This window comes from Hippichthys cyanospilos, chromosome 18, assembly GCF_059441005.1.
Source record: "Hippichthys cyanospilos isolate Australia breed blue-spotted pipefish chromosome 18, RoL_Hcya_1.0, whole genome shotgun sequence".
NCBI lineage: Eukaryota > Metazoa > Chordata > Actinopteri > Syngnathiformes > Syngnathidae > Hippichthys > Hippichthys cyanospilos.
In genome coordinates this window covers 15,875,822-15,890,147 of record NC_142386.1, presented here as the reverse complement: position 1 = coordinate 15,890,147, position 14,326 = coordinate 15,875,822, and the positions used below count along the sequence as shown (strand labels likewise).

Here is a 14,326-nt window from a genome sequence, read left to right as displayed (position 1 = left end):
TAATTCTGCAATCTGCATTTTGACAAGCTATTTTGGACAATCTGTTGTGTGCTTTGCATCCGTTTACAAATCAAGAACTGTGAGGCAAGTCTGATGTGAAATGCACCAGAACACAGATTGTAAGGGTCACCTTTTCATGTTCCAACATCAACAGAGTGGCCTTCAGGGTTTCTCTCTGAGCACTCTTTTGGGACTAAAGTTGTTCGCATTGGCAAAGTTTCTTCTTCTCCTTGGAAGCTCTGATCATATCAGTAAGTTCTTCCCCTCCATCATGAGATTTGACACCTTTTGGTGGTGAGAAAAGACATGTTATTTTTTTTCCCGGCCTTGCTTGTCTTGGGGATGTAATCATAAACCTTCCGTCCTGTCAATCATTCTCTCTAAGCAATGTCAGCTCAAAAGGCCCCTTTTCCTAAACTGCTTTTCTTTTTATATTTTTTGTTTTTTGTTTTCTTGAGCACTGAAGCTGCAAAACCCCATTTCTGTAAAATCTTTTGTAAGAATTTGTTTGATGGGAAGGTGTAACCTCACTGAAACAAGTCCACTCCGTAATTTTTGGTTGACGTCAGACCTTGTCTAAAACCTCAAGGGATACTTACTTATTCAGTAATTTTCATTTTAATTTGATAACTTAATTTTTCTCACAGTTGAGTCAGATTAACAGTAATAGTTAAATTGTTGTTTTTATAATCAAATTTGTAATGTCCATGCTTTCTGGACGCTGATTAGATCCATTTTTATGCATCAGGCTTCTTGTACTCAAGTCATTGGGGTTTGGAAAACTAAGGGCAATCACATCCTGGAGTGGACACTGATTGGATGTCATTGTGTTTGGCATAACTTAATAGGCTTCTGTTGTGTGTGTGAGGGAGCATGAGTGTGTGTTAAGTTTTAATGAATGCTAAATTTAACTTTAAAAAATGATGCTCTTTTTTATAAAGGTAAAGTGATATACATTCTTGTTAAGAAGGAATTTTACTGCTTACCGCAAAGCAGCTCAAGTTTAGCCTACCACATCAATGCAAAGCACCCAGCAGCCACAGCTACTGCTAGCAGCAATGACGCTAATGCAGCGAGCTTTCGAAAAGCGTTTTGCCAAACTAATCTCAAGAACACCCCGCGCTCGAGCATGTCTGTGACTAACAGGATGGATGATCTTTTAATGTTAGTTTCAAATTATTTTGCAATAAACAAAAGAAAACAGCAACATTCCTTGTAGTTGAAACTAAAGTTTGCAGCGAGTCTACATCTGTTAAAGACAATAAATGACAGAAGCCACTTTTTTGTTGCTGTTGAATGGCAATCTTTTGATCTTGTGATTAGTTGTTCGCTGAGCCTTGAGTACTTGCCAAGCTGTTTTTGGTCAACAGCAAGTGCCAAAATGTGTTTTTAAAAATATAAATTGTACTTGTTAAAATTACTTATCGACAAAATATTGAACTTTTACAGTTGAAAATGGCTTAGTATGTTAAAGTCTTGATCAAGATAGCTTGACTCAGTTTTTCTCAATCGGTATTTCAGTTTTGGATTACAGACAAATTGGAGATCAACCACCAGCCATGTGGTTTTCCATCTTAGAGGTGACACAGTATACAAAGTATAAATCAAATTCTTTAAAAGTGAGACATGTTGTAATACTGTGAGACATGACTTTTACATGAATACCATCATTTCTTATGAACACGAATAGAAAAGAGTCCTCTTCCTAGTAATCAAGTTAACAAATATCTGTATGTATAATTTCTTTCGGCACAATGAAAAATACGTCATAACTGGCCATTTTGTGCAATGCAATGAGACGGACATTTCTGATAGTTTTAGGCTACCATGAAGGCACACAAGGCGCGTGATTCGGAGCGCAAGCTCTGTCAGAGCTCAGGCTGGCTTTTGTTTGTTGATGTAGTTCTCTATGAAAGGGGTGCCCTGGCTAGCCCACTTTTCCGGGACAATCGTGCCTCACATCACATGATGGGCTTGGCCTCAGGGCGAGGCACTGAAGGAGTCCAACATGGTAGTCGGATGGCTTATTTCAAAGAGAAGACATGAGTCGTGAAAACCATTCATTTTTACGTTTTTTTTGTTTTGTTTTTTTTAAGCATCTAGACCTGGGTTGGCCAAGTTCGGTCCTCAAGAGGCACAATCCAGCCTGTTTTCATTGTGTCCCTTCAACTAACACACCTAATTCAAATGATTGGCTCATCAGCATGCTTTGCAGAATCCTGATAACAACGCTGATTTGAGTCAGGTGTGTTGGTTGAAGAGATACATTGAAAACAGGCTGGATTGTGGCTCTTGAGGACCGAAGTTGGCCACCCCTGGTCTAGACCCTCTACTCCAGGTAGATATTTCTATTTCTAAGTGCTTAGGCACCTGTCTAAAAGGAGCTTGTAATTGATTGCTTTAATACTTTAATACCAAAAGTATTGATAACTTTAGGTTTATACTATAAATAATTAAGTGCTAAACTAATCTAACATGAGGCAATGATGTACTAAAGTAATCAATTGCTTTAGTACTTTAGTACTTTAAGTAATGAAGTGTTAGTTATTAGTAGTTTAGTACCTAAAGTAATGTAACCTTAAATTAATTGAATACATACTTAAGTACCTAATTAATTCCCTTTAGGTAATTAGTACTAAGTACCAAAGTACTTTTTTGATTTACTTATTTGATTATTTATGTAATCAAGTAATCCTAATCAGTGTCACGGGAGAAATAGAGGATCCAAGAGCACGCAGAGACAGGTCAGTGCCGTTGAGGGATCTTTATTTACGTACGAGTGGACACTTGCTGGTTTGAAGACTGGCGGGGACGGGCTGTTGTGATATGTCGCCAGGGCCAGGCACAGTCGGGAGATGTCGGGCGATCGGGTGGCTAAGAGCAAGCGGCGCAGGGACACAGGCCAACTCGTGGGGCCGGCAGGCTATCGGGTCATCAGAATCGGGTGGGGTCAAAGCGCTAAAGGTCGGGTTAGATCGGCAGGCTATCGGGTGGTCAAGAGCGGATGGGGTCAAAACACGGGCAGTCAGGCAGGCGGGAATGCTGGAAGGCTCGGTGTGGCACATGGAGACAATCTGGCGGATTGTGAGGGACAGAGACCGGGTTTTATACTGGGTGGTTGAGTGGTGGCAGCTGTTGATGTACCGAGCTGATTGGTAGGGGGGTTGAGCAGGTGTGATGAGTTGGGCAATGAGTGGCCGGGCTGACAGACTGTGACAAATCGGTACAGTTTTTTAAATGCCAAAATATGCATGGTCCTCAAAAAATGCTTTACCAAAACATGTATTTTTTTTTACACCTTACTAGACATGATTGTCTTCTTCCAGCCTGAAGAAAGTCTTTGTCATATTCCAAAAAAAAAGAAAAAAACTTAGTTCACATAGGCCCTTTTTATTTATTTATTTATTTTTTTAAAGCCTCTTGTTTACTAGTAAATTACCTTTGTACTTGGCTACCTCATGTAATCATTTCCTTTTGGTACTTGAACAACTAAAGTAATCAAGTACATTGTACTTAGTTATCTAATCAATTTGTTTAGTGGTTAATTCACTGAGATGAGTCGATTTTAGACCCTCTTTTAGGCAAACATTTTAAAAAAATGAATAGGTACATGGGATTGAATTTTTTTTTAGATGTACTGTATTTGGGATTGAATGTGTTAATGAAGTACAGATTGTAAGATGTGAGACATGTCAAGTAACTTTATGAGTGCACAAAGCCACTGGTCCTTTACCCAGCTTTCCCTTTTTAGAATGCTAAAATAGGTCAAAGCTCTGACCACTTTACCACTCCTTTGGCCTGTTCAGATATGCATCTGTATGCTTTGTGATCTGTCTGATGTGACAGTCACATTACCCCAATTCTACTGCCTCAGAAAGCAGCTGACCAGAAAAGGAACCATGCACATCACTACCCTGACTAGACCTTTAGCATCATTTTGTGTGTGGCAAACCATAGGAAACGGGAACAACTCTTCTCTACATACACCGTCCAAAATATTTCACATTGCCAGCTTGATTGTCAAATAGCTCTAACTTGACTTGTCCCCTTTTCCAGAACTTTGTGAGTGCTACTAAAGATGTCTGATAGTGTCGATATTGAAGAGAAACCACCAGCCCCCCCATTAAGAATGAACAGTAGTTCCAGAGACTCTTCATCAGTAAATCCCGTTTCCAAACCGCTTCCAATGGCTCCTGAAGAAAAAATCAAGAAAGTACGCCTGCGCTCCATCTTCCCCGGAGGAGATAGGAGTGAGTACCCATGTCACCTCCGTCTTTTGATTCACTCTCGCTGCACACCTTCAATATGTAGGAAACCACTGGAAATCGATTTATGTTCATGACTTTGTATAGCAAACAAGAAAAAGGAGAAGGAGCGTCCCGAGATATCCCTCCCCTCCGACTTTGAACATACCATCCATGTCGGCTTTGATGCAGTAACAGGAGAATTCACAGTGAGTGTTCATTTCACCTGTTAAAACAGCCACCAATCAACCATCTGACAATATTCATTAAGAAACATCACACTCTCATAAAGTGTGAAGCTGGAATCGGTCATTTGATAAAATATCTTCTGATGTGCTCTTGAGACCCTGATTTGAATCTTGTTTTTGTGGCTTTACTTATTAACTTTTTTTAGTTGACTCGTACTGTATTGTTTTCGATGACCTCAAACAGCAAAAACAACAACAAAATAGCAGTCTCCCAGGTCTCCCAGGTTTTGACTTGGGAGCAGGATTGTTTGTTAGCATGAATTCCAAAAACATAATTGGATATTTTAAAAAGAACAAGTACGATCTTGTTTGTATCACAAGCCACTATGGATGCCACACTGAATTACTTTGATGGTAAGAGATTTAAAATCTAACTTTATATGTTCAGAGTGATCTGGGCTTCACGAGAACTGGAACATTTAGCCATTAGACATTAAACAAATCATGTCACATCTTTTAGTTCCACTTACTTGCAAAATGAAACAATGGAAAAAAATTATTCACAATGAGCATTGCAACTTTCCTTCCAGTCAAATTATGTATTTTGGAATATTAGCAAAAGACAGTCATGGCTATTAAATATATACTGTTGGTCACACATTGATGTAGTGGTTACTCTATTCGCCTAACAGTCTTGAGCGTTTTCCCTCAAATATGTGAATCTTGGAGTGCCAGTTTGAGTGCCAGTGCATGCTTTCAGGGCATCCCAGAACAATGGGCGCGCCTTCTACAGACGTCCAACATCACCAAGCTGGAGCAGAAAAAGAATCCGCAGGCTGTATTAGATGTCCTGAAGTTCTACGACTCCAAAGAGACGGTCAATAACCAGAAGTATATGAGCTTCACCTCAGGAGGTGCTAATAATTCTTAATAAAGGGAGTACAGAAGTTTTGTTCTTTTAAAACAGTATTTTATTGAGGTCTTTTTTTTTTTTTTTGCTCTATTTCAGATAAGACAGCGCATGGCTACATAGCAGCAAACACTCTGGTGAGTTATTGTATAATTATATAGTTTTCTATTTTATGCATGTTACATTTTGCTTCACGTGGCTCCTTTGGCCTGTTCATCCTCCTGGAACACAGTCAGTTCTTTTGTGTCTACTGTAGTGGACATTAGTTTTCTTGTCCATATCTTTTGAGTCATTCGATCCACCCAACTAAGTCCTCATGTGCTTGTAGCGGACATCCTGGAATTTCCAATGATCCCTCATGTGTTTCGGTGGGATGCAAGTAACTTTGCTGTCTTGCTGAAACAAAATGGACACAACAGTGGACATGAGAAGATAGACTGGATCTCGGGATTACAAATGGTAACATTTGGCTTTACCTGCTCTGGAGATCAGATTTCCGGATTCTGGGCAAGAAAAAAAAAAAAGATTCTTTAAATTTGATTATCTAGTGTACACAGTCAAAGTCTTAAATAGGGGGAATAATCTTTTATATTAGAGTTGCAACGATTCATTGGATTTTTGGTCGTCAGTTATTTTGTGGCCTTGTTAAAATTCTCAAAATTTCAGCCCCTCACCAGGAAATATCCTCCTATAGTCCTTTCATGCAATCAGACTTTTTATCTTCGTGTTGTATCCAAATGAAAGCTTGCAAGCATTTGCTTGTTCTTTGGTAAAACATAAATAAATAAATAAAAATGTTGCCCTTTATTCTGAAGTTATGGTCCAAATTAGTAACTGAATATTAATTTACTTATGGTACTGCACTGTCTATTCCAAATAGTATCCTGTTTTTAAATCAAATGGACGTTAAACCTTTTTATTAATCCTTTTCATTTAATAACCGACTAAACAATCGACTTGTCTACTGTCTAACTTAAAATGGTCATCTTCTGGATTTCATCTTTTGAGGAGGAATTATTTTCTGATTCCTGTAGTCGTCCCTTAAACAGACTGATTACCCTTTGTGCCTAATCAAAAGAAGACATTTTGAAACATCTGCTTTTACTTTGGACAATGACGACCATACCAGTACCTGAATCAATTTTTAAAAATGGTTGCGTTCAATATCAATTCCTCTCTTGTGGCACTGCTCAACTGTTGTTCCTTTGTCTTTTTTTTCTTCTAAACAATACTGAATACACAAACTGGTTAGTAAACAGCAATGAAGGGGTGGTTTTGCAATACACTTCAATACAAAAAATAAAACTTTGAACTTCTATCCTATTAATCAATAAAATAATTGATTCCAAAAATATTCAGTAATGGCAGCATGAACTTGTATAAAAGTCAAACAGGTAAGTCTTGACATATTGTCCATTCGATTCATCGGTGTAACCACTTGTTACCACTTGTGCACATGCTTCCCTTTCATGGGCAAAATCTGGACATTCCATTCATGATCCTTTCCCAGCAAATCTCAGAATTTTGCAGCCATTCCTGTCAGTTTTGCACTCAAAATTGGATCCTCTGTGAGAGCCACTGCTGCTCATAGTTAATTTTTCCAATGGACTTAACTTGATTTCGAAATGCAAACAGTAGCCGAGCCTTGGCGAAGGCTCAACCGTGCGGCGGACTCCCCCCACTAGGCTGACCTCATTCTTAGCTTTGACCAGAGTAATCCATGCTTTTAATACTTTTCTCCGCACACACGCTCAGCCGGGTGAAGAAGTGCAATCCGAGTCTGGTTGGAGGGGGTGGGGGGGTCGCGCCACCCCGGGCCTACCGCGCTGGGATTGTGCAGGCCTTGGATAGTACCAACCAAAGACCGGTGAGAGCGGCGCTGAGCCCAAGAGGTTGTGTGTAAGAGCGTATTTGAGGGCATCTCGCACTGTTGCGCTGGCCCTCTGCCCTACAGACAGGACTCCGCTCTCAACCTCTACCATAGATGGACCTTAGTGTGGACGGCAGACACAACGGTCAGAAAGTAAAAGCTTAAGTATAGTGCTTTGCTCTTTAGGTTCATTCGCACTTGCTGCCTGCCCTTTGATGCCACTCAGGTTCATTCATTTTTAAACGAGTGCACCAGTACCAGTCCCACTTCTGTAACAATTTGTCACTTTGCCTCTCTCTCTGATGGACGGCACACTGATTTTCATCAGCATTCCTGTCACTGCGTCCAAAGTCCACTTTTGTGGACCCTCAGTAACAACCTTCCCCTCCCCTAAAGTCCACTCACTCTTCAAAACTTTTGTGGGTTTGTTTTGAGTAAATCCTCCCATTTTCAACCTCCATATTCAGAATCGACTGCTGTCATCTGGGCCTCCTGTCAGCCTTAGAACCTGCAGCGCATTATTTGACAAGGTAACTCCTCCATATTACTCTGCACATCTCTGCATTGGCTTTCAAAGTCCAATCATTTGATCTAAATTATGCCCGGCGGCCAGTACAAAATTCTTTCTAGGAGATGTTTTCTTCGCGAGACATCATTATTCTCTGTTACTGTTATGGCAGCTGTGCTCGACAATATATTCATGATATTGGGGGTGTCGGTAATGGCAACTGGCAAGGCAGGGGTGCATGCCACGGAGGGTTGGGATGACTTTAAAAACGCATGTTCTTTCCGAAATGAGAACTTTCCCTTCATCACCATTGTCAACATAACTGCATGGCCTTTGTTTGTTGATTGATTGATTGATCAATTTTAAAAAAGAAGAAAAGCACCCAACACTTCACTACTAACGAACATCCACACTCTTAATTTGTACAATCTTTCTTGGGGCAGGTCTTCAACGAGGGGCTGGGCCTCTTTCTTGTTTAATCACCAAAACTGAGCTGTACTGCTTTATTTATGCATGATAAGACTGCAAATGAATATTTCCATAACATCAAAAATGGAATGGAAAATGATCCATGACTTGTGTTTCGGATGGGAGGGTATAACTCAGGGTTAGGCATAATAAATATGGCTAGAGAATATGAGCATTGTGACTAGTCTTTTGGGGGAAGGATCAGGTATATCCAAGATGTCTCTAAAGTCAGGGTCAAAGGTTAAGGGGTGCTAATATCCTGCCCAACCAAGATGTATTTAACCATTTTGTACATTTTCATTTAATTTTCACATTTATGAAAGTGAAGGATAACTTTTTAGTCATGGGTATTCATTCAGTTGATAGTAGGACCTTGACATTAACATTAAACAGCTGGCAGTCCTACTCGAACAAAGGCCAATAGTGCTGAAACCTTTCCTAGCTTTAAAATAATGCCATCTAACTCCTACCGAACAACATGAACAGCAGGCTAAAATGTAATACAGTACATCTACAATGAGGAGTAGTAAATATAATAGAGTCTTGTTTAGGTCCTGAGTCATACAAGGTAAGAAATTTTCCATGTAAGGTATTTACTGTTTCTGCTAAATTCAATCCTGTGAGTTAACAACCTATACTTTTCAGAGTCTAGCACTTGCTATACTTTCAGTATATCACTGGAATGCATCATATTCATCTGTGGGCAGATGTGTATGTGTGTGTGTGTGTGTGTTCATTTTGGGGGGGCATTGCTGTAAAGTTATTAAAAATATTGTATGTAATGCATTTAGTTTCCTGGTTTGTTTATAAAGGACATGCAGGAACATCAAATAATCTCTTAAATTCAGAAACTCCCATGCTGCTAGTCATATCTCTAGAGATTCAAGTTTACTGCAATGCAACATGCTTGCTCCACTTAGCGTTGTTCAGTCCTTCTGAAATAGTGGGGCTGGCAACACCGGGGGTGGAGGCTTTGTTTTTGCCATGTGAAGTATAATTGCAATAAAATACGGATTGGCAATCCACCCCCCAAGACACGTTTATGCACTTGGTTGTGTTTTTTTCTGTTTTAGACTGACCTGTAAGCTGTATAAACCCTGTAAAAATGTAGTTAACCATTGTTAATGTATATTAATATTAATTGTTTTTAAAATAATCATCTCATTTATATTCTGCACAAAAGTTTTTTTCTTTCCTGTCGGACTCTGCAAAACATAATTGAGAAGCACTGGCATAGTGTGATGTGCAAATGTGTCCCCTCATTTGGCACACAGAACCTAACCCCTTCACGCTGAAAAAAGTGCATCTTTTTCCTGTAGCGCTCACAAAAATGCGAACACTTTCCTCCTCTTTAGCACAATTGTTCCTGGTGATCGTGCTGCCTCATATTCCTACACCTTTTACTGATATGCCACATCTCTCATTTCCAGGATTTTTTTTTAAGGTTCCTAAAAGGAAATCTTACAAACTTTGCACATCTTTTGGTTTTGGTGTTTCCTGGCCTGGAACTATTTGTGGTGTGATACATGTCTTTGCATCCAGCAGGGTGCCAAATCTTCAACGTCAGAACCCCCGATCGCTCCTCCTGTGTCAGAAGAGGAGGATGAGGAGGAAGAAGAAGAAGAAGAGGAAGAGGACGAGGATGATGACGATGATGAGCTGCCACCCGTCATTGCACCTCGACCCGAGCACACTAAATCTGTGCGGTTCATTTTTCTTTAAGAGATACTATGCTTATTTAGCTACTCTCAGTAGTAAAAAAAAGAAAAAACCTTTTCAAGAATTAGTTTGACAATCATTTTATTTGTCAAGTTACAATTGTATATTGTATTTTGGACTAAATGGTTCACTGAATTATAAAACATAGTTTCAGTCAACAGGTCTATTTTTGGGCATTTCCTTATATAGGGCACACTGGCTTATAAGTCACTTTACTGCACAATGAGGGAAATTAACCAGTACTGCAAATCAAATTTAATTCAAGTCAACTTCAGTTTGACATTTAAACATAAGGCACATTTTCAATATTTAGGGAGTTTTTAAGAATTTAAAGTGTGTCTGATGGTTTAGAAAAATATGGCATTACCTTTTAAAAATATATTTCCACTTGCTATCGATTGAATATGACATTATTATATTCTCTGTTTATCATGTGGCATTCACAAGCTGAGTAGTGATTGGTTGTTACCTGAGCACTAAGCACATGTGATGTTAATTTCAATCGACAGCAAGTGGATTGTGTATTTAAAGGGCAAATCTCATCCCTGTCAAATATTCAAATAACATTTTCATGTGGACTTTAATCCGAAAAGAGAAAGATATTTGCACATTGCAGTTTCTTAGTGAGATTTATTCAATTGACTCTGCATATAAAATGATTAATTATAATTATAATTGGTGTGCTGTAGATTGTTATTGCCTGTTGTATATTTTTTGTTGGTCTTTCTCATTTTGTATTGAAAATTGTAGCATTTATACATTACATTACATCATCAAAGTTAAAGATTTTATGACGTGGCTTTAAAGGTTTTAATTGTACATTAAAAATAATTATCAAATTAATTGTAGAGCAAAAAGTTGCTTGTTACTGCTGAAAAAATGCTAAATAAGTCAGCTAAATAAAAAGTAGTATCCCCTTATTGTCAATTATTGCATGCAAAATAAATTGATTAAAATCTTTTCACATTCTGTGACAGATCTACACCCGTTCAGTCATGGATCCACCCAAGCCTCCCACTCCCATTAAAGAGGTTGTGACACCACCCGAGTCGCAGGTCCAACCTGACAACACGTCCAGCACAATGTATCGCCACACTGACCGCCAGAGGAAGAAATCCAAAATGTCAGATGAGGAGATTCTGGAGAGACTCAGTATGTATCTTTAAAGTCATCTGCTCTATCATATTTTCTTTTGTCAATGTCCTCCTGTCTGTCTCTTTTTTTATTTTTGTTTGTACACATGTACCTAATATTGTGACTGCCACTCTCTAAGTTGTACTATGAAATGCTTCAGCTTAATTTTTAAAATTAGGTGTGCTTGGAGGCAAAGTCTCTTCTATGCGCTGATGTCTTTTTTTTTCTTTTTTTTTTTTTTTAAAGTATTTATGCACCCAATGCTACCCACACACAGACAGAAACACACAACATGCACAATCGTTATTTTTATGTTCTATCTCTGACTCAGGGAGTATCGTGAGCGTGGGGGATCCCAAAAAGAAGTACACACGCTTTGAGAAAATAGGACAAGGGTAAGTGCGTGAGTGAGTTTGACTGAAATATTCTAAATACACCAAAAGAACACTGTGAAATGGCATGACTTCAAAATTAAGAGGGATAAGTAAAGACCGCTGTTCATTTTTATAATTATTTATCATTTATAGCTTGGAATTATAACCCTTCTGGAGGTTGCAGCAATAAAAAGAAATTGTCCATTTTTAATGTATTTGTTTTTGACTAATTTAAAAAAAGGCTAAAGGCCACCATTGTACCAAAAAAAAAAGTCTGATGATTGAGTAGGAAATCCGATGTGGTGAATGTGTCGGACATTATTGTCATGTGCCAAATTCAAATTGAAATTTCCCCTCGTGTATAGCCATTGGGGGAAAGCAGCCATTCTCAAATATTGGGGCATGAGCGATTTGATGTCAGGATCTGTGCAATGTTTTATTCCTTTTTCCTGGTTAAAATGCAAAATATGTTGGTTATGTATGTTATGATTTGTTCATGTTCCAGATCAATTTATGTTTATGATTATTATATATTGATTTCATTTTTTTTCTAGCATCAAATCGTTGAGTTGGTCAAAATTGCTTAAAGTAAGGATTGACCCTTTTTTTTCATTTCAGGCACTTTGATCATTTTTTTTTCTGTTTCCGACTAACTTGTAATCTTTATAAACCCTTGGAAAAGTAAAGAACATTTGTTGAAAGTGGATTTATATTGTTTTTTTTCTTTTGTTTATGTTAAAATAGGATACATTTTTAGATATACTTATTCAATTTTTATCAATAATAATTAGTCAAAAATGTTTAAAGTAAGGATTGACACTTTTTTTGTTAAATTTCAGGCACTTTGATAAAAAAAATTCTTCTGTTTCCGACTAACCTGTAATGTTTATAAACCCTTAGAACAGTAAAGAACATTTGTTGAAAGTGGATTTATATTGGGGATTTTCCTTTATGTTAAAGGGGATACATATTTAGATATACTTATTCAATTTTTATCGAAAATAATCCTATTTATAGTCACAGGGGGACAAAATGTTTTCTCCTTCCTGGGGGGGGGGGCTTTGAAAAAAGAAGCACTGGCTTGAAAGTGAGGTAAAACATCATAACAGTTTCCTTGCTAATTATGATTATTAGGTTCCTGTTCATTTTCTGTTCATTTTCTATAAACCCATTTTAGAGTCACTATCATTTAGCTTTAAAGACCCACTTGTAAAGACCCAATTGTGCATGTTTAGTGATGTAATTTATTTTTGTTCAGAGCTTCTGGCACTGTGTATACAGCCATTGACATATCGACTGGCCAAGAGGTAAGTGACGATAGCGCTCCTAATTACATCGTGAAATGTCATCAGTTTATTGTTGTGAATGTGTGGGTTTTTTTTTTTTCATTATCTACAGGTGGCCATCAAGCAGATGAATCTGCAGCAGCAGCCCAAGAAGGAGTTGATCATCAATGAGATCTTGGTGATGAGGGAAAACAAAAACTCAAATATAGTCAACTACCTAGACAGGTCAGTAAGTTTGAGACAAGCAGTCATTTTGATTTACTGCCCTCTGGTTGTGAGAAATGAAGACTAATTCGTTTTGGACTGGATTCACACGGGGGGCTCGAAATGTACAAAAACGTACGCAAATTACATTAAGTCAATAAAAAACGGAATTACAAAAGCTATTACTTTCAAGGGACATACCTGGCACAAACGAAAATGTGAACAAGCTGAACGCATACAGGGCAGCACTATATAACACAACTAGAGCTGCAAGCAGCTATAAAGGGCCCTCGCAGACCTGTGCACGTTGGGGTATGAACAGGTCGGGGTATGAACAAGGACTATGAATGATGAAAAATTAGTTGTAGATCCCTTCAGTGCAGGACTATTACCAAATATGTAAAATTTAGACAAGGTGGGACAATGTGGGTGGAGTTACTGCAGCTTTTATTGTTCCAATTTTGTGACTTTCAATGCCATATAGGCCACACCCACTGTCGAGACATTGTACTCATATGTGGGGGGCATAAGGCATGGCCACTGGCTTTGCAGAAAACATTTTAAGGATATCACTTTAAGGGGCTCAGCAGAGTACATAAAAACATTAAGGATTTGCTATTTTTTTTTGCTGCCACTAGGTGGCGCTCGTACTATGATAAAAAATAGGCTTGTAGGTGTGTTTCACATTGGACTCCCATCCCATATACGAAGTTTTAAAAAATATCAGATCATCTAGTTCCAATTACAGCAACTTTTACCGTTTTGGCGAGACATCGGATTTTGAGTTGGCATAGAGGCCACGCCCTTTATTGAAAAGTCATAAAAGTTGAGAACCTTAATGTTCCAATGTGTCATAGCTTTTCTGACCATTTTTGAGTTCATTTAGTCAAACAGGCATTTCACAGTACATAAAAGTATAAATAATGAGATTTTTGTCAGCCACTGGGTGGCGCTGTAAATGATTTGAAAGTTTATCACATAGCTGTATTGTTGCATGACTGTTAAAGTCCCAGGAAAGTTTCAGATGGTTTGAAGCTGTCATAGCTGAGTTATTAATATTGTTGTCACTCTTGGCGAAGGAAGTATTAAACATAATTAGAAGCTCCGCCCCCATCTTTTCTGTCAAGAGATCTTCACGATATTTGAACTATGTGTGCCCCTCAGTTGGATAATGATTCATGCCAAAGTTGAAGGTAATGGGGTGAATCGTTTAAGAGAAAAAGGCACTAGTTTGAGACCAGCTAATGTCTAAGAATGGGACAAAACTGCACATTAAAAAAATTCATAACAATTTTTCTGTACATCCTAGCACATCACTTCTATTGACTTTTTTGTAGGTCTTGCAGTCCTTCATTTGCCTACAAAGTTTCATAGCTGTAGGTCAAACCAAACAGGATTGACTGTAATCTTTCGACTAATGA

General features: G+C 38.3%; 2 protein-coding genes across 11 annotated transcripts in view; one reads left to right on the top strand and one right to left on the bottom strand.

The window, feature by feature from the left end:
- Positions 1-14,326, top strand: part of LOC148409154 (serine/threonine-protein kinase PAK 3) — a 56,649-nt gene that overhangs the window by 24,114 nt on the left and 18,209 nt on the right. For 6 of the 9 annotated variants that reach the window (XM_088440173.1, XM_088440167.1, XM_088440172.1 and 3 more), the window contains 10 exons: positions 4,057-4,250; positions 4,353-4,453; positions 5,193-5,346; positions 5,442-5,479; positions 7,680-7,742; positions 9,731-9,889; positions 10,885-11,059; positions 11,373-11,436; positions 12,674-12,722; positions 12,814-12,926. In XM_088440173.1, the coding sequence (XP_088296299.1) occupies positions 4,079-4,250; positions 4,353-4,453; positions 5,193-5,346; positions 5,442-5,479; positions 7,680-7,742; positions 9,731-9,889; positions 10,885-11,059; positions 11,373-11,436; positions 12,674-12,722; positions 12,814-12,926 (1,088 nt within the window). In that variant the 5' untranslated portion in view covers positions 4,057-4,078. The remainder of the gene's footprint in view (positions 1-4,056; positions 4,251-4,352; positions 4,454-5,192; positions 5,347-5,441; positions 5,480-7,679; positions 7,743-9,730; positions 9,890-10,884; positions 11,060-11,372; positions 11,437-12,673; positions 12,723-12,813; positions 12,927-14,326) is intronic. The other 3 variants (XM_088440174.1, XM_088440176.1, XM_088440175.1) reach the window with 3 other exon arrangements.
- Positions 5,429-14,326, bottom strand: part of LOC148409153 (calpain-5-like) — an 85,988-nt gene continuing 77,090 nt past the window's right edge. Inside the window, exons 12-13 of one of the 2 annotated variants that reach the window (XM_088440166.1) lie at positions 5,819-5,845; positions 5,429-5,738 (exon numbers count right to left, since the gene is read on the bottom strand). In XM_088440166.1, the coding sequence (XP_088296292.1) occupies positions 5,699-5,738; positions 5,819-5,845 (67 nt within the window). In that variant the 3' untranslated portion in view covers positions 5,429-5,698. The remainder of the gene's footprint in view (positions 5,739-5,818; positions 5,846-14,326) is intronic. The other variant, XM_088440165.1, reaches the window with a different exon arrangement.